Raw genomic sequence first — 16,368 nt, 5'->3', positions numbered from 1 at the left:
GAAAAAGGCGGACCCGGCGGCCTGATCCATTTTTTTTAAACTGAGCATGCTCTAATTTTTTTTTTATCTAATAATCTAGATATGCTAGCCGGATCCGTCAAAAAAACGGATCCGTCGCATCAGTTTTTCACAATCTGCGCCGGATCCAGTTTTTCCAACATTCGCCGGATTTAGCCTGACACTGAAAACCTGATGTGTGAAAGTAGCCTAAGGGTACCGTCACACTATACGATTTACCTACGATCACGACCAGCGATATGACCTGGCCGTGATCGTAGGTAAATCGTAATGTGGTCGCTGGGGAGCTGTCACACAGACAGCTCTCCAGCGACCAACGATGCCGAGGTCCCTGGGTAACCAGGGTAAACATCGGGTAACTAAGCGCAGGACCGCGCTTAGTTACCCGATGTTTACCCTGGTTACAAGTGTTAAACTAAAAAAAAACAAACAGCACATACTTACATTCTGGTGTCCGTCAGGTCCCTTGCAGTCTGCTTCCCGCACTCAGTGACTGCCGGCCGTAAAGTGAAAGTGAAAGCACAGCCGCTGTGCTCTGCTTTCACTTTACGGCCGGCAGTCACAGTGCGGGAAGCAGACGGCAAGGGACCTGACGGACACCAGAATGTAAGTATGTGCTGTTTGTTTTTTTTTAGTTTAACGCTTGTAACCAGGGTAAACATCGGGTAACTAAGCGCGGTCCTGCGCTTAGTTACCCGATGTTTACCCTGGTTACAAGCGAACGCATTGCTGGATCGCATCGCTAGATCGGTGTCACACACACCGATCTAGCGATGACAGCGGGAGATCCAGCGATGAAAGAAAGTTCCATACGATCTGCTACGACGTACGATTCTCAGCAGGATCCCTGATCGCTGCTGCGTGTCAGACACAGCGATATCGTAACGATATCGCTGGAACGTCACGAATCGTACCGTCGTAGCGATCAAAATGTTATAGTGTGACGGTACCCTAAGAGACCTCCTGCCCCAGCCCCCTGGCACTCTCACTCTGCTAACCTTGTTTAAGAAGCTCCTCTCCATGGAATCAGCCTGACAGTTGACGTGAGATTAGCAGACATGCCCTCCCTCACATCTTGCAGCGTGGGCATATCTGCAATTCTGGCATGGTCAGGTCGGCACTTGACCAACTTCTTTAAATGGTGCCTGCTGGGAGGCTTAAAACTGCTGCTTGTACACACGATAGCGCTGCACAAATTAAATCAGCAGTGCCAAGGGGCTGCACGGAACAACATATCGCGTCACCCCTAGTCCTGCTGGTTTCAGCTGTGCAGCAAGGCAAGTTAATGATGCCTAACATGCATGCTGCTTGATCAAGCGACCCACTACAGGGATTGGTCCTACTGGTATTTGCCAGAATTGCCAGTCCTGCCCTGGCATAATAGCAGGTGTAGCCTCTTACCTCACTGTGCTGGCAAATCATTTTGCTTTGAGCAATATGGATGCCTTTTTTTTTGAGTGGGACTGGAATGGTGAGCTCAGGAAGTGAGGAGGAGGGAATGAAGTCTCTCATAAGTGGAGAAAGAATCATATTTCTCTAATTAGATATATTTCAATGTTTCCATTATTCACTTGTACTATTTATGTATAAGTTTTCTGAAAGAACAGAAAGCTTTGCAGACATATTTAGGAGACGTTAGTTACATGCTATGTGGTGACACTGGCAAATGTACAAACTGAAAATACATAGGCAAGTCATACAACCAATCAGTATTTATGTATTTTTTTTTATTTCACTCATGTATATTATCATCACTGTCACCATTGCGACTCACTATCTTAATTCCCTATCAGTTTGTCTTTGACGTGTGGAAGGATACCCACACTAACACAAAGAGAACATACAAACAGTGATGAGCGAATATACTCGTTACTTGAGATTTCTTGAGCACGCTCGGGGGACCTCCGAGTATTTTTTTTGTGCTCGGAGATTTAGTTTTTCTTGCCGCAGCTAAATTATTTACATCTGTTAGCCAGCATAAGTACATGTGGGGGTTGCCTGGTTGCTAGGGAATCCCCACATGTACTTATGCTGGCTAACAGATGTAAATCATTCAGCTGCGGCAAGAAAAACTAAATCTCCAAGCGCTAAAAAATACTCGGAGGACCCCTGAGCATGCTCGAGAAATCTCGAGTAACGAGTATATTCGCTCATCACTACATACAAACTTTTGCACATGTTATCCTTGCTGGGATTTGAACCCAGGACCACAGTGGTGAAAACTGAACAGCAAATGGATACCATAAACATTTTATTTTTGTGCAATCTGTTTCTGACTGTTCAATAGGTAGTTTTGTTTTTCTTATATGAAAAACAAATCCAAAAACGAAAGTCAAGATGAGCCGAGCCGTGGATGTTTGGGTTCGTTGGTTTCATCCAAATTTTAGTCCAGCAGACAGCTGTGAGCTGGTCTTATCTTATTAGAATTGGTATTGTCCCCTTCCCAGCCTATTAACATCAGCCTCCAGTTGTCTGCTTTACTGATTAAAAATGTGGGGACTCCCAAAAAATGACATGGGGTCCCCTACTTTTAACAACCAGTAAGGTAAAGCAGATACCTTGGGACTAATACTAATAGGCTGGGAAGGGCCATGGACATTGGCCCCTTCCCAGCCTAATAAGACCAGCCCTCAGCCACCCCAGAAATGAGGCATCCATTAGATGCACCAATTCTGGTACTTAGCCTTGGCTCTTCCTGATTGCCACCACACCATGGAAATCTGGGTAATAGTTTTTTGGGTTGATGTCACCTATGTAATGTCAGGTAGCATCAAGCCCAGGGGATAGCAATGTAGTGGTGTCTATCAGAAACCCCCATTGCTAAATCCATATTTAAAAATAAACACACACAAAAAAAAGTTTATTTGAATAAAGACTCCCTGACACATTCCTTGGTTCAACCATTTATAATTAAAAAATAATCCCCACAGATCTGGCATAATACATTGTGGTTCCCATGACATCCAGCGATTCTCTACTGCAAGCTATGGAGATTTGTTCTAAGAACAAGGCTCCATAGGTCACTCCCACTCATGAGCGATGATGTCAGTAACGTCATCGCTCATGAGTAACTGCATCGCTGCAACAATATGTGCAGAGCTTAGTGATTAGTTGTTGCATTGATGTGTGCTATACTTAGTGACTGGCTGCAGCAGTGATGTGCACTGTAGTCATATCATCACCACTGTAGCCAGTAAGCAGATACTGCCGCAGTGACAGAGAGGAAGTGCTGGACTCTGGGAGAGAGTAAGGGTATGTGCACACGTCAGGATTTCTTGCAGAAATTTTCCTGACAAAACCCGGACATTTCTGCCAGAAATCCGCATGCGTTTTTTTCCGCGTTTTTGATGCGTTTTTCCCCAAATGCATAGAATAGCGGGAAAAACGCTGAAAATCCGCAAAATTAATGAACATGCTGATTTTTTTTACCGCGATGCGTTTTTTCGTGGAAAAAAACGCATCATGTGCACAAAACATGCAGAATGCATTCTAAATGATAGGATGTATAATGTATGCATTTTTAATGAGTTTTTATAGCGTTTTTATCATGAAAAAACGTGAAAAAACCTGAACGTGTGCACATAGCCTAACACTGATAGTATTTTTTATCAAGCGCAGGCTCTTAGAGAACAGAAAGTCATGAATGGTAAACCTTTAAAAGTTAAATATACTGCAGACTAACGACAAGTTTCTCGGCTTCATCTACTTGGTAGTAATAGGGGCATCTTTACTTACTTTGCTTACCTTACAGTAGTTATATATTTATTAACACTTATTTTGGCTGGGTGACAGGATCATAATGCCTCTTTAGATTCCTCCTACATCCAAAAGCCTTGTCCAGTGTACAGAATCTGCACTTTATATCTGTCCCAACTTCCTATATCTCTTTAGGTTGAAAGCTAAAAGCAGTATCTTTTCTCATTTTGCACATTTAAAAGATTTTCCCAGGCTGTGGGCAAATATCTGCAGTCACTCTATGTGACTGCAGATTGCCAAATTGTGACTGTGTGCAATGTGCACACGGTCACGATTCACCTGTTTTCCCAGCATGAGTGGGCAATAAATCGGAAGCTTGTGGTCACTTGGCTGCTCTCTCATGTAGGGAATACAGGGGAATTGTGATACCAATAATATTGTCTATTTCATTACTGAAGTTTAACCCTGATGTTGCTGCCAATGCAGTAAGGCTAGAACTAAACCACAACTCTGGTTTTGTGACAGGAAATCTCAGGAAACTTGCCAACCAAGAATATTTTTGCAGCTGGTCTGTGAGTTATTGCTGAGCAAATATTCTAGAGCTGCTACTTGGCAGTAAAATTCAGGCAAGTTGCAATCAAGTCGCACAAAAATAATAAGTCGCAGGCAAATTGCCTTGACACTTGTGGCAATGTAGCATGTTAGATGATCCTGTTGTGGTAGGTCATGGGTCACAGTGAAACCGCATTGATTGACAGTCATTAGATGCAAGATCACAATATGAAAACACTAATCTTCTTTTGGCACAAGTGTTGCCTTTTAGCTTTAGCCAAAATAAGCTCTACTTTCGGTTTGGATGATAAGTTGTTGTGAAGCATCTACTGATTGTTAAAAGATTAAGGATTAAGAGGTTAAATATATAAAGAGAGAAGTTTCCTTACCTCCAACATCCATGTCCACCTTATAGTTTATAAAATGTGTATGGATGGTCCCCAGAGTATGAGGCCCCACTCTATTTCCATGTTGCAGCCCGGCATCCGTGAAAAAAGTTGTACTTATATATCCTGTTGCATGAACTTTTGACTCAATAGCTCCATTTTGATAGAACATAAAGTCAAACACATAATCATAGTTTCCAATAGAGGCAATGGTTCTAATAATCAAAACAGTGTTGGCCAATCCACCATAGTAAGAAGATCCAAGACTTGAGAAATGCCGTCTCAAAGGAATACCGGAGTTGAGTTCAAATATGCAAATGGATCCTTTGTTAAGAACAGAGCTGTCTGAGTCAAGCAAGTAATGGGTATCTATGAATGTAGCAAAATAGGGACAGTCAATGCCACGAACCAACTGGAAGGAAGAACGACCAATGCCAAAGTGTCCATCCATGTACCTTGTTGTCATTCCAGTAGGAGCATTTGACCCATACACAGAGATAGTTTCTTGGATGCTAAGCTCATACACTATCCTTTCCCCCTTAAACTTGATATCATATAACCTGAGTCCTCTATTTACATTAATCCCAAATGCAAAACTCCAGTGTTGGAAGAGCACCTGGTTGTTCTTCACGCTATATCGAGCACCTTGTGGTTCATACTGCCTAGGAATATCAGAGACTGAACTTTTTGGGGATTTCAGAGAAGCGATGTTATTCTCAAGATGTGGCATTTTCAATTTCACTACCTTCAAATGTCCCTTCTTATATTTCTCCTCTAATTTAGACAAACTCTCAAAGTACTCACCATTATAAAACACTCTTTCCACACTCCACTTACTATAGTTAAGGTCCTTATGGTTCAATAAAATTTCTAACCCAGTTGGATGCAGGAAATATCCACTACCTTGTGTGTTAAAGAAGATACCAAACCAGGTTTTCCGCTCTCCAGATACAAAACCTCTTGGAGCACCAGTCAAAGCAGTGAGAGATTCAGTGTTGGATTCATTATGGCCCAATACTTCCTTGAGGAAACTTTTTGCCTTGCTGTATTCTTTAAAAAGAAGGTGCTTTCGTATTTGATTGTACTCGCTGCCAATGACTGGTCTACGATGATAAAGTAGTTTGTTTTTATATCTCTGAAGTGTAACATCATTCCTGTATGTAGGATTTGGAAGAGGTCCCACCACAAACTCCTTAATTTCAGGTTCTGAATGACTTCCAAAATAAACAACAGCCATTGCTTCTCTCCGGGGTTTAGGTCCTCCTTTGTCCAGGTAAGATAAAGCATCCTGCTTGCTGGGAGGCAGTAGTTCCACCGAATATATGCAGTTGGAAGAAGGGTCAGCATTAGAGATGTCCACTAGATTCTCATTGATGCTCTTCTTAAGATAATCCACTACCTGGGCCAGTTCTTCAGGTGTTAGGTCTGCAAACACCAAACTCTGATCACTGTGCTTGAAAACAGATGTTTTCTGATTCCCAGAATTACAAGATTTCAATCTGGATCCAAAGAGAAGTACAGAAACTAAAGCTAAAATTGTGACAACTGCCAGGATCAGAAGCGTAGTGACTATTTTAACATTCATGTTTGCCTTGCATTAAACCATCGGGTCCTCCAGTGTAAGGGTTTGAACTCCGTGCCTTGGCTAAGAAGAAATTTCTACCACTCAATCCTGCCTATTTAACTTGCTGGATCCTACAAGAAAACTGGGAGGAGGAAAGGAACTAGATGCTGAAGAATAGATTATGTGATTTGTTTTTATCCTTTTTGATTAACCCTAGTCTGTAACCTATCCAGCCGTGACTTTACAAATACAGTCTTGAAACGTGAAGATGTAGGAAACATTAAGGGATACAACAATGTACTTAGGATTAAATCACTCACAAATAAATTTTGTTTTAAAACAGTGTTAAATGTCTTTTTATTTTTAGTGTAAAGTCCGCATCCATAATGTTATACATATTATATCATGTCAGTCCAGTTTAACTATGTCCCTGCTTATAAAGAAATATATTAAAAGTTACTTTTGTTCATTCAGCTGTTGCCATAAATTCTGTGAATGGTCGTGCAAAATCCTTTAGAACCTGATGTCCAACAATGTTTATGACACTCTCTGCATCTGCCTCTCATCAAGTGCAGGGGGGGATAAAAAACTGTCTGAATGTAAGTGAGGAGAGCAGCGAACAAGTACAAGGAATCGTTTTTACAATCTGTTTTACTTTATGCTCCCACTAAATTATCATTTTCTTACAACTCTTTCAAATTTACCTGTTGTTTCAGCTAACCTTTCAGAATAGGCTGTGGTGTGTTGTGTGAGTTCATGAGGAACACGGTTTCTGGCCATTATTTGACTTGTATCTTACATTTTTTAAGCCGCTTTTCCCAGCAAGTGGGCGGGGGCTAGCTGCTATAATGTTCCCATTGCCTTTGTAACACACAGAGAGAAGCAGCAGCATTGAAAGCATTATACAGCAGTACTTAGCTGTGTAGCTGTGACTGCAGCACTGGAGTGAAGTTAAACAGTTACTTGAAGATGCAATAGGATGAGTCTGCCTGTTTGTCACTGTGCTGGGTGCTCTTCACTCCTCTCCATATAGTATAATAGCAGGTGTAGCCTGGAACCTCACTGTGCTAGCAGTTGATTTTGCTTTTAGAAATATGTATTTAAGCTGTTTTTATTTTTAAGAGTGTGGATGGCGGAGGAGGAGGGAAAGAAGACTCTCGTAAGTGGAGAAAGAATCATATTTACCTGATTAGCTATATTTCAATGTTTCTTATGCTCTCTTGTACTATTGATTTATGTAAAGTTTTTCGAAAGAACAGAAGGCCTTTCAGACATATTTAAGAGAAGCTATCTTCTTGTTAGTGGCAACACTGGAAAATATACACTCTGAAAATACATAGGGAAGTAATATAACTAATCAATATTTATGTATTTTTTTTCCCTCACTTATGTTACAATCGCTGTCCCCATTGGGGCTCACTATCTAAATTCCCTATCAGTTTGTCTTTGAAGTGTAATCGGATACCCACACAAACACACGGAGAACATACAAACTCTTGCACGTTATCCTTAGTGGTATTTGACCACAGTGGCGAAAAACGAACAGCAAACGGATACCATACAAGTTTGTTTCTTACTGTTCAATAGTTAGAAGTTTGGATTTGTTTTTTCATATAAGAAAAGCAAAAGACAAAACTATAGATGAGCAGATTCATGGATGTTTGGGTTCGTCGGTTGCGGACTAACTTTAGTCCAGCACACATCTACGATAAAGCAGACAGCTTGGGGCTGATACTAGTAGGCTGGGAAGGGCCATGGATATTAGCCTCTTCCCAGCCTAATAAGACTAGCCCTCAGCCTCCCCAAAAATGGCGTATCCATTAGATGCACCAATTCTGGCACTTTGCCACCACACCAGGACAATCAGGGTAATCATTTTGGGGGTTGATGTCAACTGTGTAATGTCAACTAGCATGAAGCCCAGGGGTTAAAAAGCACACGGAAAAAAAAAATACTCACAGCTCCATGATAATCAATTTTAGTTCCCACGACGTCCAGTGATTATCCTTTGCAAGCTATGGAGGATTATTCTGAGAATGAGGCTACATAGGTCACTCTCGGTCATGTCTCATGTGCGATGATATTAGTAAAGTCATCATCTGTAAGACATGACCAGGAGTGACCTATGGAGCGTCGTTCTGAGGACAACGCTCAATAGGTTGCAGCAGAGAATAGCTGGACGTTGTGGGACCACAATGGATTATGTCAGAGCTGAGGGGATTCTTTTTTAATAAATGGGTGAACCAGGGAATGTCAGGGAGCATTTATTCAAATCAGCACACAGTAAAAAGTTTTTTTTTGAAATATAGGGTACTGGTGGTGTCTGATAGAAATCTCTTCATTACCAACCCTTGGGCTTCCAGCAGACCTCAACCTTCAAAACTATTACCCTGATTGCCACCACACCAGGGCAATCAAGAAGAGCCGAGGCTATTCTCCAGCGCCATTTCTGCGGTGACTGAGGGTTGGAAGGGGCCAATATCCATGGATCTTCCCAATCTATTAATATCAGTCCCCAGCTTTCTGATGTCATGTTTTTAGGGTCCTCTCTAAATTTTAATGACCAGTGAAGGCACAGCAAACAGCTCAGGGATGATATTAATAGACTGGGAAGGTCTATAGATATTGCTTTTCTTTGGCTGGTTATTAAAAATAGGGGTGACCCCACATCATTTTTTTAAATCTATTTTACACTGTCCCTCAATTGAGCAGCGCTCTGTCCCTATGCTTGTCAGAGCACAATGGCACCCGCCACCCATGATTTATGCAGCCAAGGTCACATGTTGTGCCGGCCAATCACAGCCATGCCAGTACTTGGCATTGCTGTGGTGGCTCGGGAAGTACCCACAACCTAAAATCTTGTTTATTGTTGAAAAGCTAAAGTGCAGCCAAACTTTATTTGACACTGAACCCAAACAGAAAAATGAACTTCTGGGAAAAGTCTGTGTTCAGAACTTGGCACCAGACACGAATCCTGAACTTTACATTTGGGTTCGCTCAACCCTAGACAAAAGTGAAATATGGATTGAACAAAAGAAAAAAATAGATAATTTCTCAGTTGTAAAAAAGCCCCCACAAACCTTTTAATGAGGCCTAACCCTGCGCTTACCTCAAATTTCTTGTACAATTATGTAATTTACTTATTTGCAGTAGTACAGAGCGGTAATTATCACTTATCTCTGGCTATGAGAGATAGTTAATTATGTATGAGACCTTTGACCTATCTCCACATGTGAACAACTTGCTATGAAATTTCTCATCATACTGACTTGTATGCAATAGAGAGCTGAATTTTACAACTTTGTTTGGTACTGTACTGCCCCTGCTGGTAACAGTAATGAATGACACAAAGTTTAAGCAATACTATGCTGCAGCTATAGAGCCACATACACAGTTTATGGGTCGTCTCAAGTAAAATGAACATTGGCTACAAAACAGGGTCATGGCAGAAAAACGTTAGCATCGGCTGCCTTAAGACCTGCAAATAGATTTGATGGCAGCAGGCACGGAGGTTGCACAGATGCACAGTAAGGTCCCCCTTCACATGTCAGCGTTTCCAGTATGTGTGGTGACAATTTGCACACATACCGGAGACACGTATACACGCACACCCATTATAATCTATGTTCTTATACAGATCAATATACTGCTCCCAGGTTATTGGGTATATACATACAGTACAGACCAAAAGTTTGGACACACCTCATTTAAAGATTTTTCTGTATTTTCATGACTATGGAAGTTGTACATTCACACTGAAGGCATCAAAATTATGAATTAATACATGTGGAATTATATACTTAACAAAAAAGTGTGAAACAACTGAAAATATGTCTTATATTCTAGGTTCTTCAAAGTAGCCACCTTTTGCTTTGATGACTGCTTTGTACACTCTTGGCATTCTCTTGATGAGCTTCAAGAGGTAGTCACCGGAAATGGTTTTTACTTCACAGGTGTGCCCTGTCAGGTTTAATAAGTGGGATTTCTTGCCTTATAAATGGGGTTGGGACCATCAGTTGTGTTGTGCAGAAGTCTGGTGGATACACAGCTGATAGTCCTACTGAATAGACTGTTAGAATTTGTATTATGGCAAGAAAAAAGCAGCTAAGTAAAGAAAAACGAGTGGTCATCATTACTTTAAGAAATGAAGTTCAGTCAGTCCGAAAAATTGGGCAAACTTTGAAAGAGTCCCTAAGTGCAGTGGCAAAAACCATCAAGCGCTACAAAGAAACTGGCTCACATGAGGACCGCCCCAGGAAAGGAAGACCAAGAGTAACCTCTGCTTCTGAGGATAAGTTTATCCGAGTCACCAGCCTCAGAAATCGCAGGTTAACAGCAGCTCAGATTAGAGACCAGGTCAATGCCACACAGAGTTCTAGCAGCAGACACATCTCTACAACAACTGTTAAGAGGAGACTTTGTGTAGCAGGGCTTCATGGTAAAATAGCTGCTAGGAAACCACTGCTAAGGACAGGCAACAAGCAGAAGAGACTTGTTTGGGCTAAAGAACACAGGGAACACAGGGATGTGTCATACCGTTGCTGCCGCCTCCCCAGTCAGCGTCTTTTTCTCCGCGCTCGCTCCCGGACTCTGCTTCTCGTGCGCGCGCGCATACCAGGTTCAGTGCTGCGCGTGTGCACTTCTGATCTTCTGTCTACTCTATGGTCTTGGAGGACTAATACCCTCAGGTCGGTTCTCCTTATTGTCCTCTCTATGGTACTGGAGGTCTGTTACCTGGAAGTGCTACCCTGCCTATAGGTATTTAAACTGCTTCCTGCTGTCCCTGTGTGCCTGGTTATCATTTGTTTCCTTCAGGTGTTCCTGGCCGCTCTTAGTCTCTGTGAAGTTCGCTTCCCCTCTGACTTTAGGTTTAGCCTGTCTGTCCTTTGTTCCTGCCGTGTCCTGCCAGTCCTGTGTTCCTGCCGAGTCCTGCCAATCCTGTGTTCCTCCTGTATCCTGCTAGCCTCTGCGTTTTCCTCAGTTCCTCCGCCAGTCCCTGTACTGCTGCAGTGTACCCATCAGTCCTGAGTCTCTGCAGTACTCTCTATAGGACTGCACTCGGGTGACATCTGAGTGCAGCCTGATTATTATAGCATAACTCTGTGGTCCTACTATCTCCGCCTCTTCTTGGTCTTCTCCCGTCCTGGTCCTCCAGCTTCCATGGCGATAGTCCCTCACGGGCCTGCCCCTAACTCTCCGTGTATAGGGGGCGGTCCATCTGGTCAGCTCGTCCGTGAGGGGTTCGTCGTCGCGGTCTAGAGGGTCCACTTCCCGTTTTCCTCCTGTGAATTGTCACACTCACTATAGGACTGCACTCGGGTGACATCCGAGTGCAGCCTGATTCTTACAGCATAACATAATGGTCCAAGTTTAAGATCTTTGGTTCCCAGTGCGACACAGAAAAGGTGAAGCATGGAGGAGGAAGTGTGATGGTGTGGGGGTGCTTTGCTGGTGACACTGTTGGGGATTTATTCAAAATTGAAGGCATACTGAACCAGCATGGCTACCACAGTATCTTGCAGCGGCATGCTATTCCATCCGGCTTGCGTTTAGTTGGACCATCATTTATTTTTCAACAGGACAATGACCCCAAACACACATCCAGGCTGTGTAAGGGCTATTTGACCAAGAAGGAGAGTGATGGGGTGCTACGCCAGATGACCTGGCCTCCACAGTCACCAGACCTGAACCCAATCGAGATGGTTTGGGGTGAGCTGGACCGCAGAGTGAAGGCAAAAGGGCCAACAAGTGCTAAGCATCTCTGGAAACTCCTTCAAGATTGTTGATCCCAGGGACTACCTCTTGAAGCTCATCAAGAGTGTGCAAAGCAAAAGGTGGCTACTTTGCAGAACCTAGAATATAACACATATTTTCGGTTGTTTCATTTTTTTTGTTAAGTATATAATTCCACATGTGTTAATTCATAGTTTTGATGCCTTCAGTGTGAATGTACAATTTTCATAGTCATGAAAATACAGAAAAATCTTTAAAATGAGAAGGTGTGTCCAAACTTTTGGTCTGTACTGTATATAATCACTATTTGACTGCAAACTCGTGAATTCTCTCATCGTGCGCAGCGCACACTGTGAGGATTCTCTGGTACCAGCAGTGAGTCCAGTCTTGTGACTGCAAATATGCGATATGCATACTTCGGACCACATTCCTACTAGACATTTGCATCCTTGCTCAATACAAGTGAGGCTGCGCACGTCTAGTAGGAATGAAGTTGGGAGTATACATATCACATACCTGCGGTTGCATGATCGCTTGATCTTGGTCTGCAGTCACAGAATGAAGGCAGACTTTATGCTAAGCCTGGTCAACCCCTTTAACTGTTATCACTTAATATTAAAATATTTAGAATCGAGAGTCCTCAGTGGTTGATAACTGTTACCGCTGCTGCGCGTCGCCGCTTTCCTGCTGCTGGGCCCGGGCGCGTCCGCTCCTACTTCCCTGCTGTGGTGTCTGCTGCCGCTGCTGCGCGCTCCAGTCGCTCTGTTGTCTGCGCACGCCGCTCTCTCCTTCCCTGCAGCGGCGCGTTCCCGGCGCTCTACTTCTGGGTCCGGGTGCGCCAATGCCTCCCCTTCACTTCCGGTGCCTTGCTCCCCTGGGGGAATGCTGTGTCTGCGCAGGCGCTCTGGATTCTCCAGAAGGCGCAGGCGCATCTTTTCTAATTCTTCTTCCTGGGGTCACCAAGGTCAGTAATTCCAGCAGCCAATCCTGCTTCTGCCTCTGCTATAAGAGGCAGTCTGCCCTGCATCTAGGTGCCTGATTGTCATAGCTTTGCTAGTGCTTCTGGCCCTTCCTTCCTGTGCTAGTGCTTTGTACTCAATTCCATCTGGTTCTGTGCTTGGCTTTGCTTCCTCCGTTTTTGTTCCTTTTAGTCTCTTTAGGATCCCCCTCTAGTTTTCTGTTATTCCCTTTCCTTGTTTCTAACGTCACCTTTTGTTTTCCACAGCCTCACTCCGTTCTGGCTTTCTTGCTCTCCGGTCAGTCCTCAGTCTACCCGGGTCCCCTGTTGGAGCCTACTCTCAAAGCCTTCTGTCTCTCCTTCCTTCCTTTTTGGAGCCGTCCTTCTTGGTACTTCCACCATGGGTAAGTGACCTTTGGGCCTGCCCCTGATGGTCCCTGTATAGGGGTCGGATCATCATTAGGTCCGCTCGCCCAGGGGTAGGTCTTTCCACGGTCCAGAGGGTCCACTCTCTTTCCCCTGCTCTGACCGTTATAATACCTTTCAATGGCTAACTGAAAAGATGGAAACAAATTGCAAGCTTTCGAGACAACACAGGTCTCTTCATCAGGCAAAGACTAAAAGAAATTCTGAAGAATTACATATTTATGCACAACATAGCACAGAAAAAAAAACATGGATAAGACAGGTGACATGAAGCAGAATTACCATGAGTGATAAACAGTTATGTCCATAAATATTGGACCAGTTCTTAGATAAGGAATGTTTTATTGTCCTCTGATTGGGGTCTGGTTCTGTTGTGATGACCCCTCATAGTCTGAGGGGCAAGTTCCTTAGTTGATGTAAAAAGACATAAATCCATGCGACACATTCATTCCTGCACTAAGACAGTCAAAGGTCGTCATCAGTTTATATTCCCATACTCTTCTGTCTCTCTTAGATTTGAAGCTACCCTTTAACACAAGTAATTTCATGTCCATAATGTTATTTTTCTATCTACTGGCTAACACGGTATCAAGATATACACTTAATAATCAGAATTAAGTACGTTGACTAGATGCTACTGAAAAATAGGAATTAATCCTTCCAGTAACTGTATTTTCAGGAGTAAATCGTGACCGCACGGCAGGAGGTAGTCCTACTCATCCCCCTAGAGATAGGAAACATTTGAGAGGTTAAAAGCCCACCACCACCACTTCACCCTCAGTGTTTTTACCAATTACCACACTAGGATGGATGCAACTCCATTTTATTGAATTCTTACAAAGAAATGTTAACTTCACATAAGCATTCAGAATTCAGGGGAGGGAATGTAATGATGCTGTCATGAATGATGGATGCCTGGAAATACAAATACAAGTAGGACTAATTCCTATTTTCCCAAGTTGTCTCTCATGACATTTGGAGTGAGCCTTAATGTTAAGTGGGGGTTCTTTCTTTTCTGATTCATATGCCGGAAAAATGGTTGAAGCAATCAATCTGGATAGGGTCGCCTTTGAGGCTTTCTTGTAATTATTCCTTCCTGCATACTGTATCAAGGAATTTGTAACTTCCGCGTAATGCATCACTGATCTTCTTATGTCCAGCGTGTGGAATAATCTTTCCTTTTCGTTCTTTGGGAGCTGACAAAAAGATGGCAGAAAGATCTACTGGTTCTAATTTGCCTTTAATACTACCTTCGGCAGGAAAGAAGTGTCGAGCCTAAATATTAGTTGGTCCTCTAGGACAGGGGTCCCCAACTCCAGTCCTCAAGGCCCACCAACAGGTCATGTTTTCAGGATTTCCTTTGCATTGCACAGGTGATGCAATTATTACCTGGGCAAGACTAAGGAAATCCTGAAAACATGACATGTTGGTGGGCCTTGAGGACTGGAGTTGGGGACCCCTGCTCTAGGATCTGCAGATAGGGATCCCTTAATGATAATGCCTGGATCTTCCCTAATCATTTTGCAGAGGTGAATGCCACCAAGAACGCCGTCTTCATGGAGAGAAAGTTGATGCTAGCTTCTTCCTGGTGTTAAAAGGGAGGTTTGCATAAGGAATCTAGCATTTGATTTAGGTCCCAAGGTGGAACAGTTTTCATGATTGTGGGTCTCAACTTAGTAACAGTTCTAATAAACCTCATAACCCATGGGTGGTCTGCTATAGGGAAGTCTAGAAAGATGCTAAGGGCCAAGATCTGTACCCTTAGCATGCTAGGCCTTAGTCCTTTCTCAAATCCTATCTGGAGGAACTCTAGGATTTTAGAAATATCTGGATGGGATGATTCTGCAATGGATTTCCCTACATATGAGCAGAATTTCTTCCATATCTTGGAATAGATGGCTGAAGTTACCGGCTTTCTGCTTGCCTGCATAGTTAGTACCCTGTCTGATAGTCCTTGGGAGCTTAGGATCTGCCTCTCAGGATCCAGGCTGCCAGGTGTAGAAAGCATGTATCTTGATGCAAGAGGGGACTCTGAGACAGCAGGTGGTATCTGTCTGGAAAGAGAACTCACAACCGGAGCCCGCATCAAAGCGGAGGTTCTGTCCTCGGACGTACTATTCCGTCCACGGACAGAAAGGGGTTAATATGACTTACGAGATTAATCACTGATTTTGGTGTAAATTATATTACCACAAGTCAAACATTTACCAATTGGCGCAGTATATTCTAAGAAAACCAACAGACTTCGCATTCATGATCTGCATGATTTTCAGTCTGTGTATTAGAATAATTAATTGAAAGAGGGGGTGTTCAAAATAATAACAGTGTGCAGTTCAATTAGTGAGGTCAATCATTCTGTGATGAAACAGATGTGAATCAGGTGGCCCTTATTTAAGGGTGAAGCCAGGACATGTTGTACATGCGTTTCTCATTGAAAGCTTGAGAAATATGGGTCGTTCAAAATATTGTTCAGAAGAACAGCGTACTTTGATTCAAAAGTTGATCGGAGAAGGTAAAACTGATAAAGAAGTGTAGGCAATGATAGGCTGTTCAGCTAAAATGATCTCCAATGTTTTGAAAGGGAAAGCCAAACCAGAGAGACGCGGAAGAAAACGGAAGACTACTATTCGAATACATGGAAGAATAACCAGAATGGCAAAGGCTCAGCCAATGATCAGCTCCAAGATGATCAAAGACAGTCTCAAGTTACCTGTGAGTACTGTGACATTTAGAAGACGCTTGTGTTACGCTAATCTCTTAACAAGATGTCCCTCTGTTAAAAAAAACAAAAACGTACTGAAGCGAATACAATTTGCCAAAGAACACGTCAACTGGCCAAAGAAGAAATGGAGAAACATTTTGTGGACTGATGAAAGTAAAATTGTTCTTTTTGGGTCCAAGGCAGACAGTTCGTTAAGACAACCCCCAAACTCTGCTGCATTAAAGCCACAGTACACTCTGAAGACCGTGAAACATGGGCATGTTTCTCTTACGGACCTATTTACCGCATGCCAGGGATCATGAACCATTTTGCA

The 16,368-nt window shown here is 43.0% G+C and overlaps 1 protein-coding gene across 1 annotated transcript in view; it reads right to left on the bottom strand.

Annotated features, from left to right (window-relative positions):
- Positions 1-6,322, bottom strand: part of LOC138664860 (amine oxidase [copper-containing] 3-like) — a 46,725-nt gene extending 40,403 nt beyond the window's left edge. The window contains exon 1 of the mRNA XM_069751869.1: positions 4,656-6,322. Within this exon, the coding sequence (XP_069607970.1) occupies positions 4,656-6,237 (1,582 nt within the window). The 5' untranslated portion in view covers positions 6,238-6,322. The remainder of the gene's footprint in view (positions 1-4,655) is intronic.
- Between the last annotated feature and the right edge of the window lie 10,046 nt (positions 6,323-16,368).

This window comes from Ranitomeya imitator, chromosome 2 (genome assembly GCF_032444005.1).
Source record: "Ranitomeya imitator isolate aRanImi1 chromosome 2, aRanImi1.pri, whole genome shotgun sequence".
NCBI classification, from domain to species: domain Eukaryota; kingdom Metazoa; phylum Chordata; class Amphibia; order Anura; family Dendrobatidae; genus Ranitomeya; species Ranitomeya imitator.
Note: the sequence above shows the minus strand (reverse complement) of the source record. Positions and strands in the feature narration are given on the sequence as shown.